The sequence below is a fragment of the Streptopelia decaocto genome (genome assembly GCF_964273445.1).
Source record: "Streptopelia decaocto genome assembly, chromosome: 10".
Classification (NCBI taxonomy): Eukaryota; Metazoa; Chordata; class Aves; order Columbiformes; family Columbidae; genus Streptopelia; species Streptopelia decaocto.
In genome coordinates this window covers 18,870,093-18,893,076 of record NC_138665.1, presented here as the reverse complement: position 1 = coordinate 18,893,076, position 22,984 = coordinate 18,870,093, and the positions used below count along the sequence as shown (strand labels likewise).

Genomic DNA, 22,984 nt, shown 5'->3' with positions numbered 1-22,984 from the left:
CACGTGTCCTTGGTGACACAGAAAGATAAGTCATGTGAGTTTGTAGGCAGCAAACATGCACGACTACAAAGGAGAGTCCAAACCCGCTGCCAGCCAACGTGATGCCAAAATAGCCCTGGCTGTTCTTTTCCCATACGCAGACACCGTCCAGAGTGCAGCACACCGCTTCATCCGTCAGGACCTTCCTTGTAGCTCAGTTTCTCCTGCATGAGGTGCAAAAGCATTAACTGCTGAAGAGAAATGTTTTGAAGTGAAGTGCAGCTCATGTGCTTTGAGTTAATTTTCAATATTGCTGCCCCGAAATTGAAATTAAAACATTACACCTTGTTTACTTAAGACTCCTACTCTGCAGTGTTATTCAGTGAGGAGTACATCCTTCTAGAAGCCATTCCCTGGCTTCCCATTTGAAAGAAATGGACTGATCTAGACTGTAGTTTAAAAGATCCTGTTCACCACATGCAAGGTAGGAACTCGGGGTATATCATTACCCTTAAGGATTTAAGATTCTGCACCAGGAATTCTGCACCCATTGTCATGGGCAAAAAAAAAGGACAAGAAGGAAGTGGTCTTGGTGCTGCCAGTCCCAGCTCCGCGTTCAGAGAGAAGCTGGAAGCTGGAGCGGGGGGCACAGTTTGTTCTGTCCGGCTCAGGACGGCGCTGTGGGTGACAGAACCCCGGTCGGCCAACGCGGGGAAGTCTCGTCCTGTCCACAAACCCCAAGGGAATTGCATTGTGAGACAGATGCGCAGCTCCCGCGGGTGACAGCCTGTCCCGTGGTCATCACACCTTTCAGAGGCAGAGGAAACAGCGTTTCTCACATTGTGCTGGCCCTGCAGCTGCAGCCTGCATTCTGGGAGCAGCCGAGAGCTGGAGAGATAACAAGGTGCAAAACATAAAGGGAGCTTCCAACATCTTATCTGCAACTCTTTCCTCCCTTTTATGCCTTTTATGCTCCAGCTCCTGGGATGAACTGCAGTCAGAACCAGTTAGCAGTTTATTCTACATTGCTGCCTGGATGTTTTTCTAAATTTCAACTCCACCTGCAGGTTTTTATCCAGAAATGAGTAAGTTACCTCATTACTGTTATTCCAGACTGCTTCAGTTAGTATTTTGGGGCCTCCCAGAATTAATCCTTCACAGTGGAACCTGAAGCCCATTGTGTTAGCTTTTAACATTGCTATGAAAAACATCAGTAAAAGGTTTCAATAAGCAAGAATGGTCCCTGTATCTCCCCACTGACTCATGTAGAGTTACCTTACAGAATTATTTTGCTTGTAGGGAAAAGAACTGGATTCCACAAAGGAGGAGAATTAACAGTACATTTTTTTTAACAAGGAGACCTAAGAGTATGTGCAACTCCTACCCAAGCAAACAGTTTTCCAGAAACACCTGTCAAGTCATCCAAGTGCTGCCTGCTTGTGTTAGACAGTGTGGGTACCTGAGCTGATTCACGTTTCACAACATTTTCTATAAGCAAACCAGGGAGAATTGCTCTCACACTCTAGTCATGTTCCTCTTTGGCTTTAGAAATGATCATGGTCTGCACATTTCCAAGAGCCGTGTTTTATTTTGACCCTCATAACTGCTCTTCGTGTGTTGCTTCTCTAGAGTTAACCTGCAATTCTTATGGCAATTTTAAACGTCAAGGCATGATGTTATGTTAGGATTTGGGGTGGCCTGATGTCTGTACAGAAGCAGCATGTGAGATGAGCAGGTAGCTGGTGTCCAAAGGCAGTTTCCTGCAGCAGGACACAGCCTATAGAGCTTTGAGGTACCTGCTGCAACCTTGCAGTAAGTAGCAAAATCACTGGGAACACAAGGGAATATGTGGGAGAGATGGGAGTGCAAACAGCTGTCCCGGAATTACAGCACAATTCAATTCTTTGCCTAGTGGCTCGGGTTCTAAACCAAATCACAGAGGGTTCTAAACCAAATCCTCGGTCTCTTGGCCTGTACACGCTTATGCTCCATGTTGATTCAGAGAACACATTTCGTAAAATCCTCTCTGGATTCAAATTCATAATCTGTCTACTTACAAAAGACCAGAGAGACTATCTGCAGAGCAGTTCCCACTGTGGTAAGCTTCTTAAGGCATTAGACCTCATGATTCATTTCATATTGCTTAGCACTTGATTGTTTTTATTAGGGTGGTTAATAAAACAGACAAACTGCAAAAAAACAAGCCAGGCCGAGTGCCCAGTGTTTCTGCTTGACGTTAAAAGCCCATCCTTTTCAGCAAATGACACTAGGTGATTCTGAATGTTGCAGTTTAAAAATAGTTTCTAAGTCAGCAAGCCAAGAGTCTGCAGGATTTTTAAAATATGATCTTTGCCAGATGTTCTGATACTAAAATAAGCAATAGTGAGAGTGTTAAGTACTAACAAGTATGGCCAGAATATTGTACAAGAAAGGATCTTGTAGGGATAGCAGTAAAACCCCAGGGACCCGTCCTGAGGTGGGGGGTCCCAGCAGATCCTGTGGGGAGGTGGGCAGCACACGGACCTGCCCTGCGCCCCTGTTTGTGTGAGCTGTGCACCCCGTTTCGGGAGTACACCCGATTCCCTGCAGCCTGGGACGGGCAGAGCAGCCACACTCAGCCCAGGGACGCTCAGAAAGCCAAGACGCTTGGTTCTCACTGTCCACAATGATGAGACCACCCAAAAGCAACTGAGTTTCGTGTCTTGAAGGTCAGATGTCTCATCAGGAATACTTTGCTGGTTATCATGCCATGACTGTACTGATTCTCAGGCGGTTTTGCCAGTTTGTTAATGGCCTAAAGTTGTTTGCTGGCAATTGTAGCTGTACCCCCTGACTTTAGTCAGCAGGATCCAAGTTCAAAGCTTAATTGACTGTAGTGAGGCCTGGATCCTAAAGCCCTTCCTCAAGTAAGTCACCCTACAGTAACGTTTCCCAAAAGCCCGGTTTGCTCACAGCCAATTATTGCTTTTCACTCTGCACATAAATATTTTTACAGAAGTTACCACTGTTTCAAACACCAAGAACTGCCCGTGGAATTTGTCTAAGCTATTCAAGGGATTAGTTGCAGATATCTGATGCTCTTCTGCTTCATATCCAAGTAAGGGTAAAGCATCTCAGGGCCAAGCTTTTATAAGAATCCTGGAAGGAATAGTTGTAAACAGAAAAAGCTAAAAGATGGTATTTCCCAAACTGACTGTGATCCATGTGACACAGCGCCTGTTTCCCCCAGGAGACTGGAAAGCCCCAGAAGCCAGGAAACCCTGGTCTGTGCTGGTGTGGCTGCCCTCAAACCTGGGCCCTCGGCAACCTCCAGTCCTGGGGTGACCATCAGGAGCCCAGCAGGGTCCCATGAAAAATCTGTGACTGGACTAAATTCCACTGAAGCAGAAAATGTCCATAAAATCTCTGCGGTTTATCAATTCCTATCTGACTCTGGTTTGTCAGACTGTGAGGGAAGCACCAGTGCTGCGCTGCCCACCGGGCCCGCACCCCTTCATGGCAAACCTTCTGCCATACGCTTCTTCACACGCCCTGTCAAGTGGACGATAGGTCATGGAATACGTGAACTGGACCTACACGCAGTTCTAGTTCCTAGTGAATCGGGCTGTACTACAGATCTGAACTGATATAAATCTTGTTTGTATAGATCAACAGTTCCTCCCAGTTCATGCATCCATCTCAAACATTATCTTAAAAACAGCATTCAAGCAAGGACCTAGGCTGAATCCTGAAGGCAAACTTTCTGTTGGCTTCATTAAGACCAGGACTTAGTGTGTTTGGAAGAGAGGAATGCTTGGATATAAGAATTCAAGCAGAGCCACCATAGTCTCCAATTGCTTAAAAAAAAATGTTTTGAAGCTAATCAGCTTTTGATACAGTTGTTTTCTGTTGCCTGTTTGTAAAACCTGAAAGATTTCTTCAGCCAGGTTCAACCTTTAAAGCTACTTACAGGATAATTTCAGATCCATATCAAGGCAAATGAAGCTTAGGTCGCACATCTTAGCCCCCTGCCTTTACCTAATGCTAATGTTGGCAATAAATCAGTGCTCTCCATATTGCTAACTCATGGGCTTATCTTGATCCCACTAAAATCCCAGGCAAATACAAGCACAGCCTGTCAACTTCTATAGTGACGTCTGAGCCTTTAGAGAATAAATGCCAACCACAGAAACAAAGATACTTCCTTTTCAATTGATGCTCTAATATCTTTACCCTGCATGGTTTATATTGCTTCCACTGAATGCCAGAAAGAAAAGCTCAGATGGAACCCAGTTAATTAAAAGGATTCACACAGATGGTTTGCCTGGTACTTTACAGAGGCAGCTAATTAAAGCAATGTTAGTCAGCACCATTAAAATGCCTGATAAAGCTTTGTGAACAATCTTGATTAAGAAGCAAGGTTTACAAATAGAGCTTTGAGCAATGCAGTCTATTTGCAGTTAATTAATCTAATTCTGACATATCTGAACTAAGGCACAGAATAACGCATGCTGATACCAGTATTAAAGCCAAGATTTTTCAAAGCTCAAACCTGGCACTTATTAAAACAACCCACAATGACTCTAATTTCATATTCTGCAGAACACGATATCATGAGGGAGTCTGAACTCCTCTAATTAGCCATGATTTAAAGAGCACTAGAAAAGAAACCAAGGCAAGTCCTAGCAGTAGAAGTCAGTCACACACTAGCAAAGATAGAGAAACGGCACCAGACCGAAGTTATATTTAGATGTGCAATATAAACAAACCTTCCTCGCAGTTTTACACAGATGCTGTGTTTGGAGAGGATCAGTGGCACTCTCCACTATGCTGTCTCCGATATATGCCCATATATATTTATATAGATATTTTTTGCAATAACAGTAATGTGGTCTTGATCTGAAAACTTCTTCTCAACCTTATTTTGTGCAACCAAATAGCTCCATTCATCTAATGTGCTAAAAGACATGCACCGGTATCTGCAGCACAGGACTTAAACCATGGTCTTATGTAATTAAAACTGACTTTTCTTATAATTGTTTCAACAAATAAGACTTCAAAATAGCAATAGAATTTAATCCCATATTCCAAAGATAGGCAGATGTATATGCATTTTGGGCTGCATGTTATGATTTAGCTGTTATAGACCTAACTTCTGTGATCAACTTAAAAGAGATATAGATGAAAACAATTACCTACTGCAACTGTTCACTGTCATTTTCCAAGCAATAAAAACTTCACTATCCTTCTTCCCTTATTTAGAAAAGTTTAAAGGCATTTGGTGATTTCATAGTGATCTGAACAATGTGGCACATACCAAGGGAAATCTGCGGTCAAACTGACGCTGTTCATCCAATACTCTGAAGAGTCACAGTGAGTCCCTCAGGTATTGCAGGTGTCAGAGCACAACCCCTGGGCAGGGCCACGTCCTGCGGAGCCTGCGGGAACATTTAGCCTTTCGTTTGCATTTCTTTCCAGTTCTGCTGCAAGGGGATAACTCAGGGTCTGGCAGCCGCTCTTTCTGCTTTCTATGAGAACACTCCCAGAAGGCTCAAGGAACTCCGGTGCCCTAAGTTTCAGGAGGCAGCACAATCCTGAGAAGTGCCTCTTGATTTGTGTCTTCCAGTATTTGTGCCTAATGGGACAGTAGCTGAATTTGTCACTTGAATTTTTTGCTGATGACTTTCAAAGGATGTGTCTCGATGAGAGCACGCGTCTTCCATTCCAGCATGTGTATTACCAGCAAACCATACAGAAAGTGCCAAAACCCCCGCACTTCTGTGCCAAGCACAGGTGGCGTTAAAGCTCTGAACTACTAAGATTTTGGAAAGGTATCATTAGACACCCTTGATTGCACTGAAATAATGATGTATTTGGTGCTTCAAAGGAAGAGGTGCAAATACCATGTCTGTCTCTTGAAAAGAAATGAAATGTTAGGCAGGGAACCCAAAATGGATCATTTCTGCCATTCTCCTGCAGAAGGTTCTTTGCTGACCCACTAGACTCTCAGATACTGTAGTACATGTATGTTCCATAGCCAGATTTGATGCTTACCATTCAAAATGTTATTAATTTTTATGGCCCAATACAGCTAAATATGTGCTTTTATGGAAAACTCTGAATGTCAGTGTTTAATGGCAGGGCATACCAGCAGAAAACTGTTCTTTCACTTGAGCTCTCAACCGAAAAATGTGTATTCTGTAATGGCACAAAAATCTCTGCAGGTTTATCTGATAGATAATGAAAGGGGCTACAGCAAGAGCTGAATTTGCAGGTCAGGTTTCTTTTACGTGAAAACCCAAACTCACTGAATGAAATTTCAGCTGCATTCCTAGAAATCTGCAGTGACTCAGGCACCAGAGAACAAACACCCCACTGTTACTTCCATAGAGCTCTTGTTCAAAATGCCTCTTCTCGTTCATGTGAATGTAAATGTATAGTGCCAGATTCGCTGCCCAATAGGTATCAAGTGACTTACATTTCATAGGTAAAGTCTAGTCACTTTGAAGAGTATTTCAGCTACTAATAGTTAAAAAATCTAGGGGATGTTTTAAGGTAAGATATGGGTTGCTTTATCTTAGAAGAAAATTTAACCCATGTGGTGCAGAACTCCGTATGATCTTGAATTGAAACAGGAGGTTTCGGGGTTGAATTGACACTGAATCCTGTGCTTTCGTCATATGCACCGAGTTCTGCAAACAAAATGCACTCGTTTGCATGTCTGACATTAAAATGCATGTAAGAGAAAAATCAGCTTTTGGGTGGCTTTTGAAGTCTGCCTTTGACAAGTTTTGCCCATTTCGAGAACAGCAGCAGCAATGGATTGTGAAAGCCGCTAGGAACAAACCACTTAGGTAGTATATAGTTCTCTCTTGACACATTTCCGTCATCAGAATCACTGCTCCTCTCCCAGAGGGTCTGTGCCTGTGGATGGCACGGAAGCAGCGTCACGCATGCCCTGTGGCCAACCTGCTGCCCTCCAACTGTGTCTTCTATGTGCAACGATACTACACATCATTAATAAAATTATACCAGTACTAACAAGGGGGAAATCACGCTAGAACGGTGCTATTGACAGTGGGATTCTGTGTGTATACAGGACCTAATGCCTTCTACATTAAAGCGTGAAAAAGCCAAGTGAATACAACATGTGGGCACATAACTGCACCTACGTATCCTAATACCAAGTGCTACAGCAGACAGAGCAAGAGAAAATGCAGCAGCATGAGACGTGGCCATCAGTGTTGGCATCCCAGTTGATCACCAGCATCCTAAGATTAACTGGGACAGTCAGTTCAAAGTGTGAATTATTAAAATTCAGCAAAATAGCAGCATGAGAATATCACTTACACTTTGTGGCATGACAAAACTTGTCTTTACATAATAAAGAGAAATGAGGGAGAAGGGAGGCTTTTCCTCCCCTGTATCTGTGATACTGCAAGTTGTCAAGAACATTTGCATGAAGTGTTCCTTTCCCATTGCTTCTAGAAGACTCCCTTTTCTCAGTAAGCAGCAAAATCACCGGGAAATCCTGTGAATACAACGGCACCACCTACCATCATGGCGAAATGTTTGTGGCAGAGGGGCTTTTCCAAAACAGGCAAGCGAACCAGTGTGCCCAGTGCAGCTGCTCAGTGAGTACCAGGATTTCACAGAGCCTTGCTCTGTCTGTGCTTCATTTCTCCTTTCTAGAAGACATGACACTGAAATATAAGCAATACATAGCAAAGGCTGGGGATGGAGAATTAATGCTGAAGCTCTTGAGAGTGCTCGGAGCCAGGCTGCAGCAGCTGGTCAATGCCAGGCTGCCGCTTACTCAAGCACAGGGGACAAAGCTTACCCTGTCAGGCATCTGCTCTGAGTGAGCTCGCAGCGCAGAGGCAGCAGGTAAATATTGCTCCTTGGCATATATAGAGTATTTCACTTCAACCTGACTGGAAAATATAGCGCTAAGCCGCTGACTGAAACTGAATTCATTCGGGCTGAGCTGATAAGTTGAGAGCCCCCCAGACTGGGAGAGGACACCTCTGTAAACTGGCACTGGGCCACGGAGCCATTCCTGAGATGTCACCAGTTCAAATCCAGTTTATATTGAGTCACCCAGCGACCCTCCAGAGCCAGTGTCTGAGCTGAAACATCCCCCTCAATCCAGCCAGCTCTTCAGGATTGAGTATTGGCAGCTCTGGGCCTCCTCTGATCAAATCATCACCAGATTCTACATTAACTACACATTTAACAGGCCAAGTACTGAAAAGACGTTATGACTTTTAGTTACTGCTAAGCTCTTCCTCCACTTCAGTGGTGAGACACAACAGGGGGAGAGCAGAGGCGAGAATTTACACTGGGTGATTTTATTACCAACTACGTCAGGTACATTTTCAGCCTACAATAATTATAGTTCTTCTCCCCACACGCTTTCACTGCTTTCCCCCTTGTTTTTTTTAAAGAAGGGGACCTTCCTCTGGTCTAATATTGTGCTTTTGCATGCTGGAGTGGCATTTATGTAAACACACATACCAAACTGAGGCATGTTCATAGAAAATGCATATATAATACCAGACAAATTGATGACTCCTCCTAAATTCTCCTTGTGTTTTACTGGCAGGAAGGAAACGTGTACTGTGGGTTGAAGACTTGTCCCAAATTAACTTGCTCTTTCCCAGTTTCTGTTCCGGAGTCCTGCTGCCCGGTTTGCAGAGGTAAGCTCAAGCCCAGCCACAGAAGGACGGGCTCTGAATTTACTCCTTGCCCTGTCAGCCCTGGCTGTGCCACCAGCAGCGTCACTCAGGACGTGACCTGCAAGTGTCCCCTGTACTTACGGTCCAATGCACGGTGGGAAATGAAACCTCAAATTCCAGCAGGGGGATGTTGCTGCCTTTGTTTTCCTAAATCAAAAGGAGGAGAGAATGCACTGATAATAAACTTGCATCCTCATAATGAGGGAAATCAAGGCTTCAAATGATGCATTTAAATTGCTCTGGGTAGAAAAACTTAGCAATAAAAGACAAGCTTCTATCTGACAGGTTCTGCTCAGGTTCTGCAAGACACAAGAATTTCAATTCAGAGGGTAAGGCAAATTACTCCAATTTAAATTGGGTGTCAATCTATACTCAGGTGACTTCAGTATTTTACTAGCAATTACATTTTAGATCTTTTACACATAGGGAATTTGATTCTAGGGGCCTTCACAGTCTTTCTGAATGTATTTAATCTCACTATTGGTGTTGTGGCATTTGAATCACCGCTTCTAGGGTATATAAGCACCTGTGGCCAGTTCTCAAAGATGCAGATAAGCACCTAAAGGTACCTATGCTTTTCAAAAGTGCCACTCTATTGATATTGGTGATGCCACGCTGCCTTGAAAAACTCTCCTGCTTGCACCTTTGTGCACTTACACCCTTGGGAGATTCTGCTTGTTGGAAGTCAGTACTATTGCACGGTGTGGGGAGCTCTCTGAGCTACTGAACTGGCGGAGATGCAGCCGTAAATGAACGTTAGCGGGACACCGTGCAGGACCCGGGCTCATCTCTCAGCAGGGCAACGCTGTGCGCTGCATAAATCCGTCAGCTCCGGCAGAGCAAGGATGAGGATCTCTGTGCACGGCAGTTGTTCTGCCGTGTTGTTCCACAGGATCTTTACAGATCATTTTGCCAGGCAAACTGCTTATAAAGCTTTCTGATCTCAAGCAGGCAAGGTGATAGTCCTGGCTTCCTACGGTGACATTTAGTGATATTCTGTTGTAATATATGGACAGTTAATTAAAGTAAATCCTTGCTAATCATATGATTCCTGGTATCTGTTCCCTGATAGTTATTTGAAACCAACCTCTTCCAGTTACAAAAATTAAACTGACTTTCAAACTATGAAGTATCAGACATAGTTATGCTGTAAATTAGCCCTATGCTGGAGAATCAGTCACTTCAGCCAGAGAGAATCATGCGAAACAAGTTCATTAGAATTTCTATAGGAGAGGTGAGATTAAATTGGATTATGCAGTAGAGATGACCCAGTGTCTCCACTGATGCAGGTTTTTCTAAAACGTGTTCCACCATCTATTACTCTTATTTTAAAATGTTAAAATGATAGTTTATCTCGTAATCAACTCTGTCCTTTTCAATATATGTGTTCATGGAGTTTGCAGTCCTGAGGGCTGTGGGACAGGTGAAGACTAAAGTCAGGACCCTGAAGTTTAGGGAAGTCAGCTTCCAGCTCTTCAAGGAGTATGACACCTAAATAAGAGGGAAATAACCATATAGATATGGAGACAGGGATTTTGCAGAACAAAATATGGCTTACTTTTTTCTTGATATATATCATATGATATTTATTAATGGCTACATTTCAGAGCTGACTACAAAATGTAATTCAGGATTCAATTCTCAGTCAGGTTACATTTCAGTTGAGCAACAATAACTGTGCTGGTGGGTTCTCTCAGCCCACAGGGGGAGGAATGTCCCACAGCTGAACCTCTCTCTCTGTGAGCTGAACTGAGTCATGTCCCCTCCCCTTTGCCTGAGATCACACGGCAAATGGTTGCTGGAAATCACTTTGCCCATAGCATCTTGTTAAGCTGCATAAACCTGAGAGTAAATCTTCATCCTGAGTTTGCATAATGTTTGGGAAGGGATCTTCCTTTTGGTCTCTACAGAATCTAGTACAGCCAAGTCACACTACAGACTGACACCTCTACACACGGATGCAACATCCACCCTAATTTAGTGGGAAAGCTGAATGAGGCTTTTCCCCTGAGTGTCTCCCAGGGTGTTGCGCAATTACTCCCCTAACTGATACCGCTCTGCTTCCATACAGGAGATGGAGAATTGTCATGGGAACATTCCGACGGAGATATCTTCCGGCAGCCAGCCAACAGGGAAGCTGTAAGTGTGACCTACAATTTAAAGCTGCATTTTCCTGCTGCGCTGTGCATGCCGGTACATTGGGGAAAAGAGAAAAGGATGAGAACAGGTCTGAATATCTACTGCTTCATCCTGGGTTCTGTGAATCTAGCCCAAAATAGGTTTCTTTCACTTCTGCAAACCCCCTAATAAACTCAACCTGAATTCATGAATAACTCCGAATTATAAACTCCCACGAGCTCCTGCAGGCTCTGGATTTGGTCTTTGTTGTATATGGTCTATAAGAATAAAATTCACCAGTGTTTCGTTTGCTGTGCAAGCATCACTTTTAAATCATAATTGCAAACCGTTGTTTCCCAGTTGATATGTACACATGTATAAGTTTGCTTTTGGGAGCTTCACTATATCTGGGCCTGAGAGTATCCATTAACAACTTACTCATTAAGAGATTATTTTTATAATAGCATTTGGAGAGAATATGAAGAGCTTTTAAGCATTAGGTGCACTACCTAAATACATGAAAAAACAGGTCTTTGGATTAGTGAGAATAATCATGCCTTATAAAATAACTGCTATACTATAGACTATGCCTTCATGCCCGTGGATCTTTTGGAAAATAATTCTCAGAAAACAACCAGTGTTTTTGCTCTAAAAAACATGCTGCACACTACCACAACTACTGCTTTCCTTTGCAAATAGAATGAGGCTTCCCAGTTTGTAAGACAGATTGTAGAAAGGTTTTGTTCAGCGTGCGCAAGGTTGGCTGACCCCGGCGGTGCAGGAGAGTTTGGGGCTGCAAGCAGACGAAGCTGGACGGTCATTCTGGACGTGCTCTGCCACTGCAGCCCCCATAGAAGGCAATTTTGATGAGGAAAACTAGACAGGCTTACAATTCCTCTCATCTAATCTTAAACTAGAGTAGATATCTGGCTCTGAATACCATTTTTAATACAAGGAGCACAACAGGCATTTTCAGGTTGTGATTCATTTCCTTATGATACAGAGATCCACAGCAGGTCAAGTTCTAAAATTGCCTCTGTGTCCATTGACTTGATTAGGGACTTGGGATGACCACCTACACACACCACAGGTATAGACACCTACACTGACATATACAGCCTGGTGAGATGAGTTACAACTGCATATGTGTAGATGTCCTCATTACCATGTTAACTATTACATCTGCAAAACCTGAATGGCCTTTCTTTAGAATGGTGCCATTCATTACATGTAATGATGTCTGATGACAGTGGCAACTCTCTCGTTGCCTGTGTTAAGCTTCAGGTACAGCCTTTTTCCCATGATCGTTGGAATGAGACATTTACTTTCCTGCTCTCTTTCTGCGTGCAGAGACACTCGTACCATCGCTCCCACTACGACCTGTCGCCCGGCTCCGCGAGGCAGGTTGTCAACATTCCACGATTCCCCAGTGCCAGGAGTAACCGCGGAGTCCCGCCGGATCCCCAGCAAGCCTCGGGAACAATAGTGCAAATCGTCATCAACAACAAGCATAAGCACGGACGAGGTAAAGACAAGTTATTATAGTATTACTCTGGGTCGGGAATCAATCACATATCGCTCAAAAAGACTTCTCAAAATATACAGCAGCATCTTCGGAATTCCCATTGGTATCCAGAGACCCAATGCAAATCACATTCGCTAACTGGTTCACACAGTGACTTGTCCCATAGGAAATGATTTGTGGTCATTTTCTTTACACTCTTATTTTGGAGCTAACAGATGATGTTTAAACTGCCGCACAAATCTCAGACCATAAAGCTTTTTCATAGTATCAAGAGGCAAACCTTATCCAAACATGACTAAGCCATATTCCTGCTGCATTACAGGGGGGCAAAAATAGAGGGAAAATATCAGTTCTCCGGTTCGTGGGACAGCAGGGTTTGTACAATAGAAAGGGTGTGATGCTCGGTTCCCACGGTGGGTGTATCACAGTGAACAAAGGTCTGCAGGAACAGCCCTAAGAGCCATAAAAAGCTGTAAAAATGCATGTTCAGAAGAGCATCTACCCACAAATATCAGTCAGTGTGCACTTAGAAACTGCCCCCAAAGAGTTAAAAGCCCTTGTATTAGGGCCAACTAATCTTTTAAGGTATTAACTAACAGAAGGAATGTTGGCCATAGGATCTTTATTATCCACCTGAACAAGCATGAAAAAACATTCAGATCATGCCAGTGTTTTATGCTGAATCTATGAGCAGGAATTTCCATGCAGTGCAATATCTTTGACATGTAATTCACACATGAAGACATCACCAAAGCAATTTCTAACTGATTTGTTTCAGCAAACAGAGAGAATACAGACGAATAGCGTAGTTCTGGATGCAGTGCAGAGTACGTGCCACAACTTCAGACACGTCTGAGAGATCCCCATGATGGAAATGGGAATGCTGACCATGGATTTTCTTTTGTTCTCACGCAGTTAACAAGTGTTCTATTAATTAATGCCCATGCCCCTTGAGACGCATTTCAACAAGTTAAAAAATAAACACAAACAGTTCCGACATGCAAATACTGTGCAGTTGCATGGATACAGATTTGCCATTCTAAACATGAAGAGCACTGAAAACAGGGCATCGGGGAACTAGAAGTTAATTGCCATATTTTGGCTTCTACTGGAGGCTTCATCTGCTACCTCAGAGTAATTATTTAACTGTTCTGTGCTAAACAAACCCTTAAAACAGAAAGAATATGTATCTACACAGTGTCATGTATTATCCCCTCCCCTGCCAGGGAGAAGTAATGAAATATTTGTATCCATAAAGGATCTGGAGAACTCTAGCAGGGAAAAACATATCCATATAAGCATAAATATAACTAATAATATAGGATTTAAGTGTGCAAGAAGCCTGCTGAGCAGCCAAGTACTTACCAGTTTTCTCATTTGTAGTTTTTTCTCCCATGTTCTTAGGATACAGATAACACTTTGCTTTTATTTGAGAAAAAAACAACCTACCGTGTTTCCTACCTCTAAAATAAAAACATGTCTTAAGAAAGAGTTAAAAAGTAGCAAATTATAAACCAAATGATAGCAAAACCCCCTGAAAGACAATACTTTGCAAAGAACGCTCCCCATAAATCTCAGTAACTCAGTAAAGTATAACCAGTTGGTCACATCTGTTACCAGTTAGATGTAAATTTCAGATTACAGATAAAAATTAAATTGCTTTTGAAAGTTACAGGCAAAATAGGAACATATTTTACAAATAAAGGCATTAATAAAAATGATGGCATATTAGAAGAATTGGAAGTATTTACAACATATCCCAGGTTCACTTTAGCTGCTTTCAGAAATCAGGCGGTGCCCTTTCTTTCACCTTGTTAGGATTAGTTTGCATTTTTCTTTGTGTTTATAAAATATTTTAAAAGAAAGATGTAAGGTTTATAGGACAAATGCAAACATGGTGTAAAGTGATATAATTCCCATTAACTGCCGGGTGACCCAAACTGGCTCCCACCAGGCATGGATTTTTCCACTCTCCTTGTGTCAGCTCTATTTCTCTGTCTCCCAAGGGCACTGACAAATAAATATTCTGAGGTGCTTCGACGCTATTGGAATGAAATTTCAGTCCCTTTCACGTTACTGTTTTCCTGTGATTCCAAAAGCCAAACGTCTCTGTATAACTTTAGACATAGATATTCCCACAAAGGACATTAAACGTTAATGTTGCAACATTCCCTTGCTTTGTTCGGTGTGTTGTGTAGCAGGAGGTCTCACGCAAAAGCAATTCTTATTGCAGGTGGCCCCAGTCCCTCCTGCGGATAGCGTGGCTCTCCCCGCAAGAGCCGCGTTCAGCTAATGGTAGGAAGGTTGTGTAGATGCCGCAGTAGCAAATGTCATGATCTGCAGATTCAATTCTAGAAGCCAGAGCCAATGTAAACAGGCTGTGTCCTGGGCGTGGAGTGAGATCAGGAGGGGAAGGAGTGAGTTTTATAAGGTGGTTAATGATGCAGAACTGAAATGTGTGCATTGGGGAGGAGCTATTATAGTCAAAGACTCAGCAGCCTCCAGTGTTCTCCTCAAAATAGTGTCAGCAGAGTTGGAGTCAAGGCAGCAAAACTGCTCAGGAAAGGGTGACCACAGGCTCAGACTCATTTTAAGTAGCAAAACTCCAAGTTAAAGTTCACAAGCAGAGAAATGGGCCAGAGACGCTAACAAATTATGTATAGAGACCCTGCTTTAAACAAAAGTGCATGAATCAAATGGCTGTTCATAGAGAGGTAGCCAGTGAACATACCTTTTCCAATTGTACTTTTTCTCTTCTTCCATAGTTTGTGTTTCGAACGGCAAAACATACTCACACGGTGAATCTTGGCATCCTAATCTGCGGGCCTTTGGAATCGTAGAGTGTGTGTTGTGCACCTGCAACATCACCAAACAAGAATGTAAGAAAATTCACTGTCCAGAACAATATCCCTGCAAATACCCTCAGAAAGTAGAAGGAAAATGCTGTAAAGTCTGTCCAGGTAAAACAAAGTTGATCACAGACACCTTTTCTTTGTGCATGTTAAGGGGCTCGGCTCAAGCCTTCTGGTCAGCAGAAGATGTGATGAAAGCGGCAGTAGCTGTGCCCGCGGTTCTCCTGGGGGGGCAGAGACCTCCAGGTGGGACAGGCAGAGCTGCCCATCCCTCTCTGCCTGTCTCTAACTTCCACGACTGATGGACACTCATTTCCAAAGAGAATATTACAGAAACCTACCCAGAAAGTACATTACTGTCCAAAGACTCTCCCACCCTTTCCCCACTGCAGTGCCCTCAGAAGCTTCAAATCATGTTCTAGCTTGTGAAAATTTGCATGGAGATAGTATCGTTTCTGCTTTTTAAAATGTACCAGAAGGATTCAAAACCCCCGATTATAAATTGATTGGTGTCAGTTATGTAACTTAATCCTTAAATACTAACTTTTCATAAATTTAGCATTGTTTCTATGCTGCACTAATGATTAAAATTACATAGACATTACTTACTAAAATCAATGCCTACAACTAGTGAAAAATCTGCTAACATGAATCTGCTGACAGTCTGCCAAATGCCCAGCCATGTTGTGTAGGATACAAAGGGTAAAGGAGTGTCCAGTTCCCTTCTGTGCCTTTAAACTTCTCTTCGAATCTGCACGGCCCATTTCTGTGTTTGTTCGGTGATGCTCTGGGCAGAAGTGCTCTGAGGAAATGAGTTGTTTAGTCGTATACAGAAATCATTTGTAGAACGTCTTCTCTGGCTGGCCCTGCTCCCTGGGAGGAACCGCGGTGGCCGTGGGCAGGTGGGGGTGTTTATCGACATCCTTTTGGACACTTACGAATCCACAGCTTTTATTTGGCTCATTTTTGATGAGAACAGTCAGCAAAACCCGGCTAACAGACTTCAATAGAAAATTTAATAGCAAAAAGAAAGTTGCTGTGTCTTTCTTTGAGATTCTATCTGCCGATTTTTAAGCAAGCCGAACCTCTTCCTGCAGTCTGTCCTGTATGTGTGGAGATGTATTAATTATTAGGGTTTTTTTCCACAAACAGTAGCCTGAGTTTCTGAGTTGCATCATCTCCCTTACATTCTTGTCCAGCTTCCAATTACCAACAGAATAATTACAATTTCTGCGTATCTGCTCGGTGACTTTACCAGATGCTGCTCAGGCCTGCGCTGCCCAGCTGGCTGCTGCCCGCCAAAATGCAAACCTTGGAGGTTCTGCCTGCCCTTTTCCTCAGCAAAGCATGATTTCTGGTCTCCTCACCCCATCCAACCACCAATTTTCATGTAGTTATTTAACTTCTTCTGAGACTTCTGCCATTATTGCAATTCTGCTTGAAAACTGGACAACAGGTTCAAAACTTGAGAGGAGTCTCACAGGCCACGTGGTTTTACACAGCTCGTTTCCTTACGAAACTGGATTATAAAAGTGAATACTGTCTTGCCACCACAGACAGGCCAGCAGAGCCTAGCAGAACAAAACACTATTAAATGGCTGGGGGTTAGCAGGAGATGGGTTTGAGTGGCCATGCAAGTGAAAATTCTACTTTTAAACTAAACCTGCTTGGCTTTTGGTACCAAGTAAGTTCTGGAGGACTTGATTACAGCTTCAATATGTGTTTTGGGCTTTTTTTAAACAGAAGAAGTGCCAAGTCAAACCTTTGACAACAAAGATTACTTCTGTGGGAAGGAGACATTTCCCGTCTACGAATCTGTTTTCACGGAGGAAGGGGAAACCATCAGAAAAATTGCCGTAGAGACTGAAAAACCACCTCAAGTAGAAATACATGTGTGGACAATTAGAAAAGGTGAGTGGAGCAAGTTCTTTCTTTAAACAGTGTATCATCTTCCATTAAAATCTCAGAACAATTTACAAACCCAAGCATCCTGAGACTGCTGTTCTGGCAATCCGGGATATCGCCATTTCCAACATGCTCAGGTTTCACTGCACAAAAACCATTAGGAACACAAAAAGCCCAAGTTCTGCAAGTTCTCACCATTGACTGTGAGCAAACGCACAGTGACAGACGGTTGTGAGCAAAAACCTGTGTAATTTATTGCAGAGAAAGGGGTTTGAACCACGTGCGTGGAGGTTCTTATTTAGGATGGACCAAAATGCTTTCCATTGAAATCAGTCTGCCCTGTCTACCTTAGTGATGCTGCACCCAGGATGGTCTGGAATACAGGCAAAAATGTGTTAAGGATGGAAACAATGTATTTTACTAGACCAACTGGTAAAATTAGGAAAAAAAATAGAAAAGCATTCAGAAGCCCAAGCATTTCTGAAAATCCTTAATTTGTAGTATAATAACAATTATCGGCAGCCTCCTAAAAATCCTGTCCACGTGACCTACTTGAAGGAAAAAGCAAGTGATCCCCGTAGGAATTGGACTAGATGATCTTTTGAGGTCCCTTCCAATCCCAAACAGACTGTGATACTGTGAAACCCACATATAGCGCGTCCCTCCCCAGAGGTGGTACATTTCTAGAAAGCACTTTAAAGCACAAAGCCAAGCCCAAAGTGTGAGCAGAACATCGCTCAGGGTGGGACAGTTAATAATGACCATGTGCAAGAAGCCACAGAGCCTTGTGATGATTTGACAGTGCTGCTGCCCGCGAGCTCATGACAGGCAAAATGGTACCTGACTGCAAAATGATAACGGTCTTACTCCAAGATGCTGGGGTTTTGGCTTCTGTTGTAATCCTACATTTACTCACGCCAAGGAAGGGTTCACACTATAGGTAAGGGATTATTTCACAATGTGACTGGACTGGACAGTAACGCTACACAGGGGCAGGACAGCAACTCAGTTTAGAACAGGCACATTTCCAGTAACACGCATTTCTCATTCCTTTGCTGAAGGGATTCTGCGTCACTTCTACGTTGAAAAAGTGTCCAAGAGAGAATTTGAAGAACTTCCTTACTTCAAGCAGATAACAAGGACAACCCCTAGTAAGTAAAATTGTGACCTCTTCAGGTTTCTATTCTCCAAATAATCATAGCCTTGAAAAACATTCTCTCTTACTCAGCACAAACAGCTCTACTAATTTTTCCATCAGCACATGGCTCCAATCTTTTCTGAGTTTAAATTTAAATAATCAAAACACAGCAATTTAAAATATAGATACATATAATAGCAGTTTATGTCCATGCTGTATTTGGATAAAATGCAAAATCGGCTGTTTTCTGCCCATACCGCCCTAAGTCTGAAATATGACTGATGTCAGTACAGCAGCACAATTTGTATTTATTTAAGTAACACGATAAGATGCCCCAATTTTTTAGAAGGTCATTTAGAAGGGAAAAAATTCAGGGTTGATTCAGGGAGTTCTCCTATATACATATAAGTTACATTTGAAAGAAACCTTTCCATGTTCTTAACTTCTTGGGGGATTGGACTAGATGATCTTTTGAGGTCCCTTCCAATCCCAAACATACTGTGAAACATACTGTAATATCTTCTCTATTAAAATCTGTCTTTTGAAGGGACCTGTAATTCTTTTGTCACTCTTGATTCCATTTTTTTTTGTATTTCATCCAGCTTGGGCCATGACACTTAATTTGATAGTTGAATTAAGGTATAGACATTTTTAGTTCCCAGTTCCTTTGCATTACAAGTTGTCATTTTTCTCTGAGGTCTCTCAATAGGCAATTAAGCATTTTTCCCAGGAATAATATATTCTTGATTACACAGGATTGGTGAGAAGCAGACACCTTTTCATATAAAAAGTTTCCTAATTTTTTGCTGTCAACCATCCATAAGCTTGTCATTGTTATCTGTAGTACGGTGTTCTGGTTACTAGGACAGCGGACATTTCTATTAACATCATCAAAAATACATAGAAATATTAATATCCAGCAAACACAGTTTGCATTACACACAGGCCAAGTCCACAGTGCTTGAAGCACTTAATACTTGTTGCTTCCCAACTTTTAAATACTTTGGTTTACCATCAGTTAGATTTTCACATACTCTTGTCATAAAGCAGAGTATCCGATGTCATAAATGGCTGAAAAAAGAGGGTCAGCTCACAGTACTACTTCATTAAAGAAAGGAATAATATTCGGTCCTTGTTTATGATTTTTAACAAAGTTATTTTGCATGGAATATGTTACGTGATTGTAAGATACTCTGAATATTTTCCATGGGAGGATTGGACATTCTCCCTTTGATCACTGTGAATCAGCTGCTCTGGAGAGAGCTTGTAAATGTCTTCAGAGTTCCCGGTGCCCTTTTCTAAGTCAGTATCTGTCTTCTTTGTGTTTTTGTTTTCAGGCCAGTGGAAAATATTTAGCGAGGGAGAAGCTCAGATCAGCCAAATGTGTGAAAGCAGAGTGTGCAGGACTGAGCTGGAGGATTTGGTGAAGGTTTTGTACCTTGAGAAGTCTGAAAAGGGTCACTGTTAAGGGAGACAGCACTGGAGGGAGAAACACAAGAAAACTTATGAAAACTTGGATCTGCAGCTGGACTGCAGGCTTATTTTGCTTAAGTCAACAGTTGCCCTAAAAACCAAAACTATAATGCAGTAATTATTCACATCATGCACAGCAAATTTGCTGCTTTATGTGTAGTGGTCTGTGTCAACCGTTCAAATATCTCCTTCAAGAGACCGGGAGGCTCCGTGCTCCTGGGGGGAAGGAGAAAGAGAGACTGTACTTTCCCAGAGTCGCAGTTCTTTGCAAGTTAAAAAGAGAAAACAGAACATTTGTATTATTATTATTATTTGGCAAGTTATTCGAACTAATGAAAAGAAGGACACCTAATAAACGTGCAGGAGCTACAGAGAGCATTATTTCCTGTGCTGAATTTACACCATTTCTGGTGTTGAAAGGACTCAAGTTTTTGGTTTGGTTTGGGTTTTTTTTGGTGGTTTTTTTTGGGGGTGTTTTTTTAGTAGTGGAGGAAAAATACAAGTGATAAGAATACTTGTGTTGGAGACATTACAAACAGATTTAAACTAACAAAGTCCTAAGCAGCCTGCCTTTGGGATGATGTCTTGTAGCTTAGCAAACCGAGTCCATAAACCGAACAGCAGGTGTTAGTGGCAATCACTGTATTTTTGTAGCAATTTGAGCAAACGTTCGCTTTTAAGTGGTTTTCACTGTTTCCTCCACCCACTTCTCTAAAAAATGTGAAGTGTTAGCTCTATCATAGCCCTAATAACTTCATTCTTCTGGGCCCTATTAACACATGGTCTCGGCCGGCAAACTGACGGGGCAGAAAGTGGTGAAGTACTTGCAGTACTTGCAAAACACCTAGAGGGTTAAACCTCCCAATTAATAACTCCTTAGGAGTTGCAACAGTGCTTAATTTATGCGTTCTGATCTGTTACAAACCTAATCTTCTGCATTTTTCTGAGGGTGGCCTCTCAATTCTCACGCTCCAAGGACAGCTCTGTCCCACGACAAACACCAAACAGCTCCAGCGGGCCTTTAGAAGGCGGCAGCTCTGTTATCTTTGTGAAAAACAAATCTGAGAGATTGTTAAATTTAGTATAGCGTGTTTACAGGGTGTTTAAGAAAGGTGGCTCTCATCTGCTGAAAAAAGTGGAATTTTCAATATGTTTTCTCTGAAGAGTCACCAAAATAGTGCATGGTCTCACGGCTGCGGTGTTAAGCTGGAAGAAGCCTTGTTGTGTTGGTGACTCTGCCTTTGCTCCCGTTTTCTCCTCCCCAAGCAGACAGGAATAGTGCTGGTCAAACACATGCAAACAAAGCTTTATGGAAACGCTCAGAGCTGTGAAATCAATAGGAAGAGTGAGGGTTTTGATTTTGCCGGCAGCCCCGAGAGAGCGTGATGCTGCTCAGAGAGAGCCAGGGAGGAGAACAGACACAAAGCTGAAGAAAGGCTGAAGGAATTAGAAGAACATGGATGGGGTGATCTCAGGTCCTTAGCGATCCTGCCTGTATGTAACCACATCATTGTCCCTAAGCCTGGACAGAGAGCAGATAATATTTAGGAATGCTTCCCTACCTACCAAGCACTCGACACAGTCCACCGTGTAACAGGAAAACACGCTCAAAAGGGAGCTCCTCCATCAACCGCATGGATTTGGAAGAACAAAATACTTTGATCTGGAATCAGTAAGAACCACGGGGTTCTCTTTCCAAGCCCCCATGGGCTGCAGGGACGTCCCCCCTGGTCCCTCCATGGCCACAGGGGAGTCTCTGCTGGGCCCTGCAGTGTCTCCTCCACCCCTGCCCGGTGTCCCTGTCCCGGGGCTGTTTCTCACACTTTGTCCCTCAGCCCCCACCACCAGGCAGCGTTTTGCCCTTTCCCGACAGCACCGATACGGTGTTGCGGTGCACGGTCTGAACCGCCACGGGGCCATGACAGGTCCCGTGTCACTGCTTGTTAAAAGGAGAGCAAAGTGAGCTGCTGTCCCACTGCCCTTCCACGGGACCGCAGCCTCTGCCCCCATAAATCCCGTCCTGGTGTTTGGAAGGGTGCAGCGTGTCCTCACTGAGGGCCTACGACCAGAGGTTACTGCAGTGCAACTGTAGAAGAAGCAGTTTGGCATCAGCAACACCCTCTGCATGTAGCATCTACAGGGTTGAAATGTGCTGCAGACATGCAAAATTTTATTATAAATCTTCTAATAAGTCATGAATTAACCTTCTAGTTCTTTTGGTGAAGACATTGTAAGGAAGAGGTTCTGAGGAACTCCAGTGATGTGCAGTTCACTCCTCACCTCACAGGCGGTGTCTGTTTGTAGCAGTAGCTGGTGAACAGAGACTAAGTGGAAAGTGTACAGCGTTTGTAATTTTTTTTTTAAGAAGAAGAAGGCAACCTGCTTTCTGTGTTTGTGACAGGACAGGTGGAATCCAGATTGTGTATTTATTTTATAATAAACACTTTTTAAGAAAGGCAAAAAAAAAAATCCTAAGCATCATTTAGTAAAATGCAGTGTTGCATTTTTCCAGTTTCTGATCACATAAGACAACAAAATACACAGTGCCATGTTCTTCATTCTCTTCATGGGATGTACGTCTGTTACGGTACTTATTTATGTACTTGTTGTATCACTTTGACCTGGTTTTATAAATTAATAAACTCTGACGTTGATAATAAAAGATGGTGTGTATGATGCTGTTTGATCAAGACGTTTGGTTCCAGTTTGCTGGTGCTGCTGCCCCCTCGGAGGCCGCCTGGCCCAGCCGGGTGCTGTGCATGGGCTCAGGACCTGAGCTGTGCGAGGGTCAGGTTCAAGACTTAGGCTGCTGGGCAGGGTGCAAAGTGAGGCTTCAGCACCCACCCGTGGCCTCAACACTTCATGTGGGCGCTTGAGCGACAGGGACTTCAGCGTTGCACCCAAGATGCCACTTTATGGAAAACCTAAGAGATATTCGTAGGTTCTGAGCAGTTCTGACTTGCCGTCACTTAGAACCAGGCCTGAGCAGTTCTGTGCGGTGCACTCACCAGAGTCCCAGGGAACTCGTCAGGATTGTGTGGCCCTCCACAGTCAAGTTCACCTCAATTTATTACCTATATTTAATCCATAGGGATGGTAACGTTGCTCCCATTTCGGTCAGTTTTGGAGCAAGGCAGTAAAAGCTTGCTGGAACTCAGCATCCACAGGGTCAACACAGCCCTGATTGCTCCCCACGTCCGACAATCGGACACGTAACGCTGGCGGCAGGACAGCTGTGCTCCCACGCTCCAGGAGCTCATTCTTCTCAGGTCTTCTC

The 22,984-nt window shown here is 43.1% G+C and overlaps 1 protein-coding gene and 1 long non-coding RNA gene across 5 annotated transcripts in view; one reads left to right on the top strand and one right to left on the bottom strand.

Moving 5' to 3' along the window:
* Positions 1 to 22,637, top strand: part of CHRDL1 (chordin like 1) — a 38,843-nt gene extending 16,206 nt beyond the window's left edge. Inside the window, exons 5-12 of one of the 3 annotated variants that reach the window (XM_082062071.1) lie at positions 7,450 to 7,592; positions 8,564 to 8,657; positions 10,768 to 10,835; positions 12,165 to 12,339; positions 15,105 to 15,299; positions 16,935 to 17,102; positions 18,158 to 18,247; positions 19,572 to 22,637. In XM_082062071.1, coding sequence (XP_081918197.1) covers positions 7,450 to 7,592; positions 8,564 to 8,657; positions 10,768 to 10,835; positions 12,165 to 12,339; positions 15,105 to 15,299; positions 16,935 to 17,102; positions 18,158 to 18,247; positions 19,572 to 19,702 — 1,064 coding nt within the window. In that variant the 3' untranslated portion in view covers positions 19,703 to 22,637. Of the gene's footprint in view, positions 1 to 7,446; positions 7,593 to 8,563; positions 8,658 to 10,767; positions 10,836 to 12,164; positions 12,340 to 15,104; positions 15,300 to 16,934; positions 17,103 to 18,157; positions 18,248 to 19,571 lie in introns of all 3 variants that reach the window. The other 2 variants (XM_082062070.1, XM_082062072.1) reach the window with 2 other exon arrangements.
* The window catches only part of LOC309444341, a 69,749-nt gene continuing 59,725 nt past the window's right edge, over positions 12,961 to 22,984 (bottom strand). The window contains exons 6-7 of one of the 2 annotated variants that reach the window (XR_014184999.1): positions 15,071 to 15,195; positions 12,961 to 14,724 (exon numbers count right to left, since the gene is read on the bottom strand). This is a non-coding gene — a long non-coding RNA (uncharacterized lncRNA). Of the gene's footprint in view, positions 15,196 to 22,984 lie in introns of both variants that reach the window. The other variant, XR_014184998.1, reaches the window with a different exon arrangement.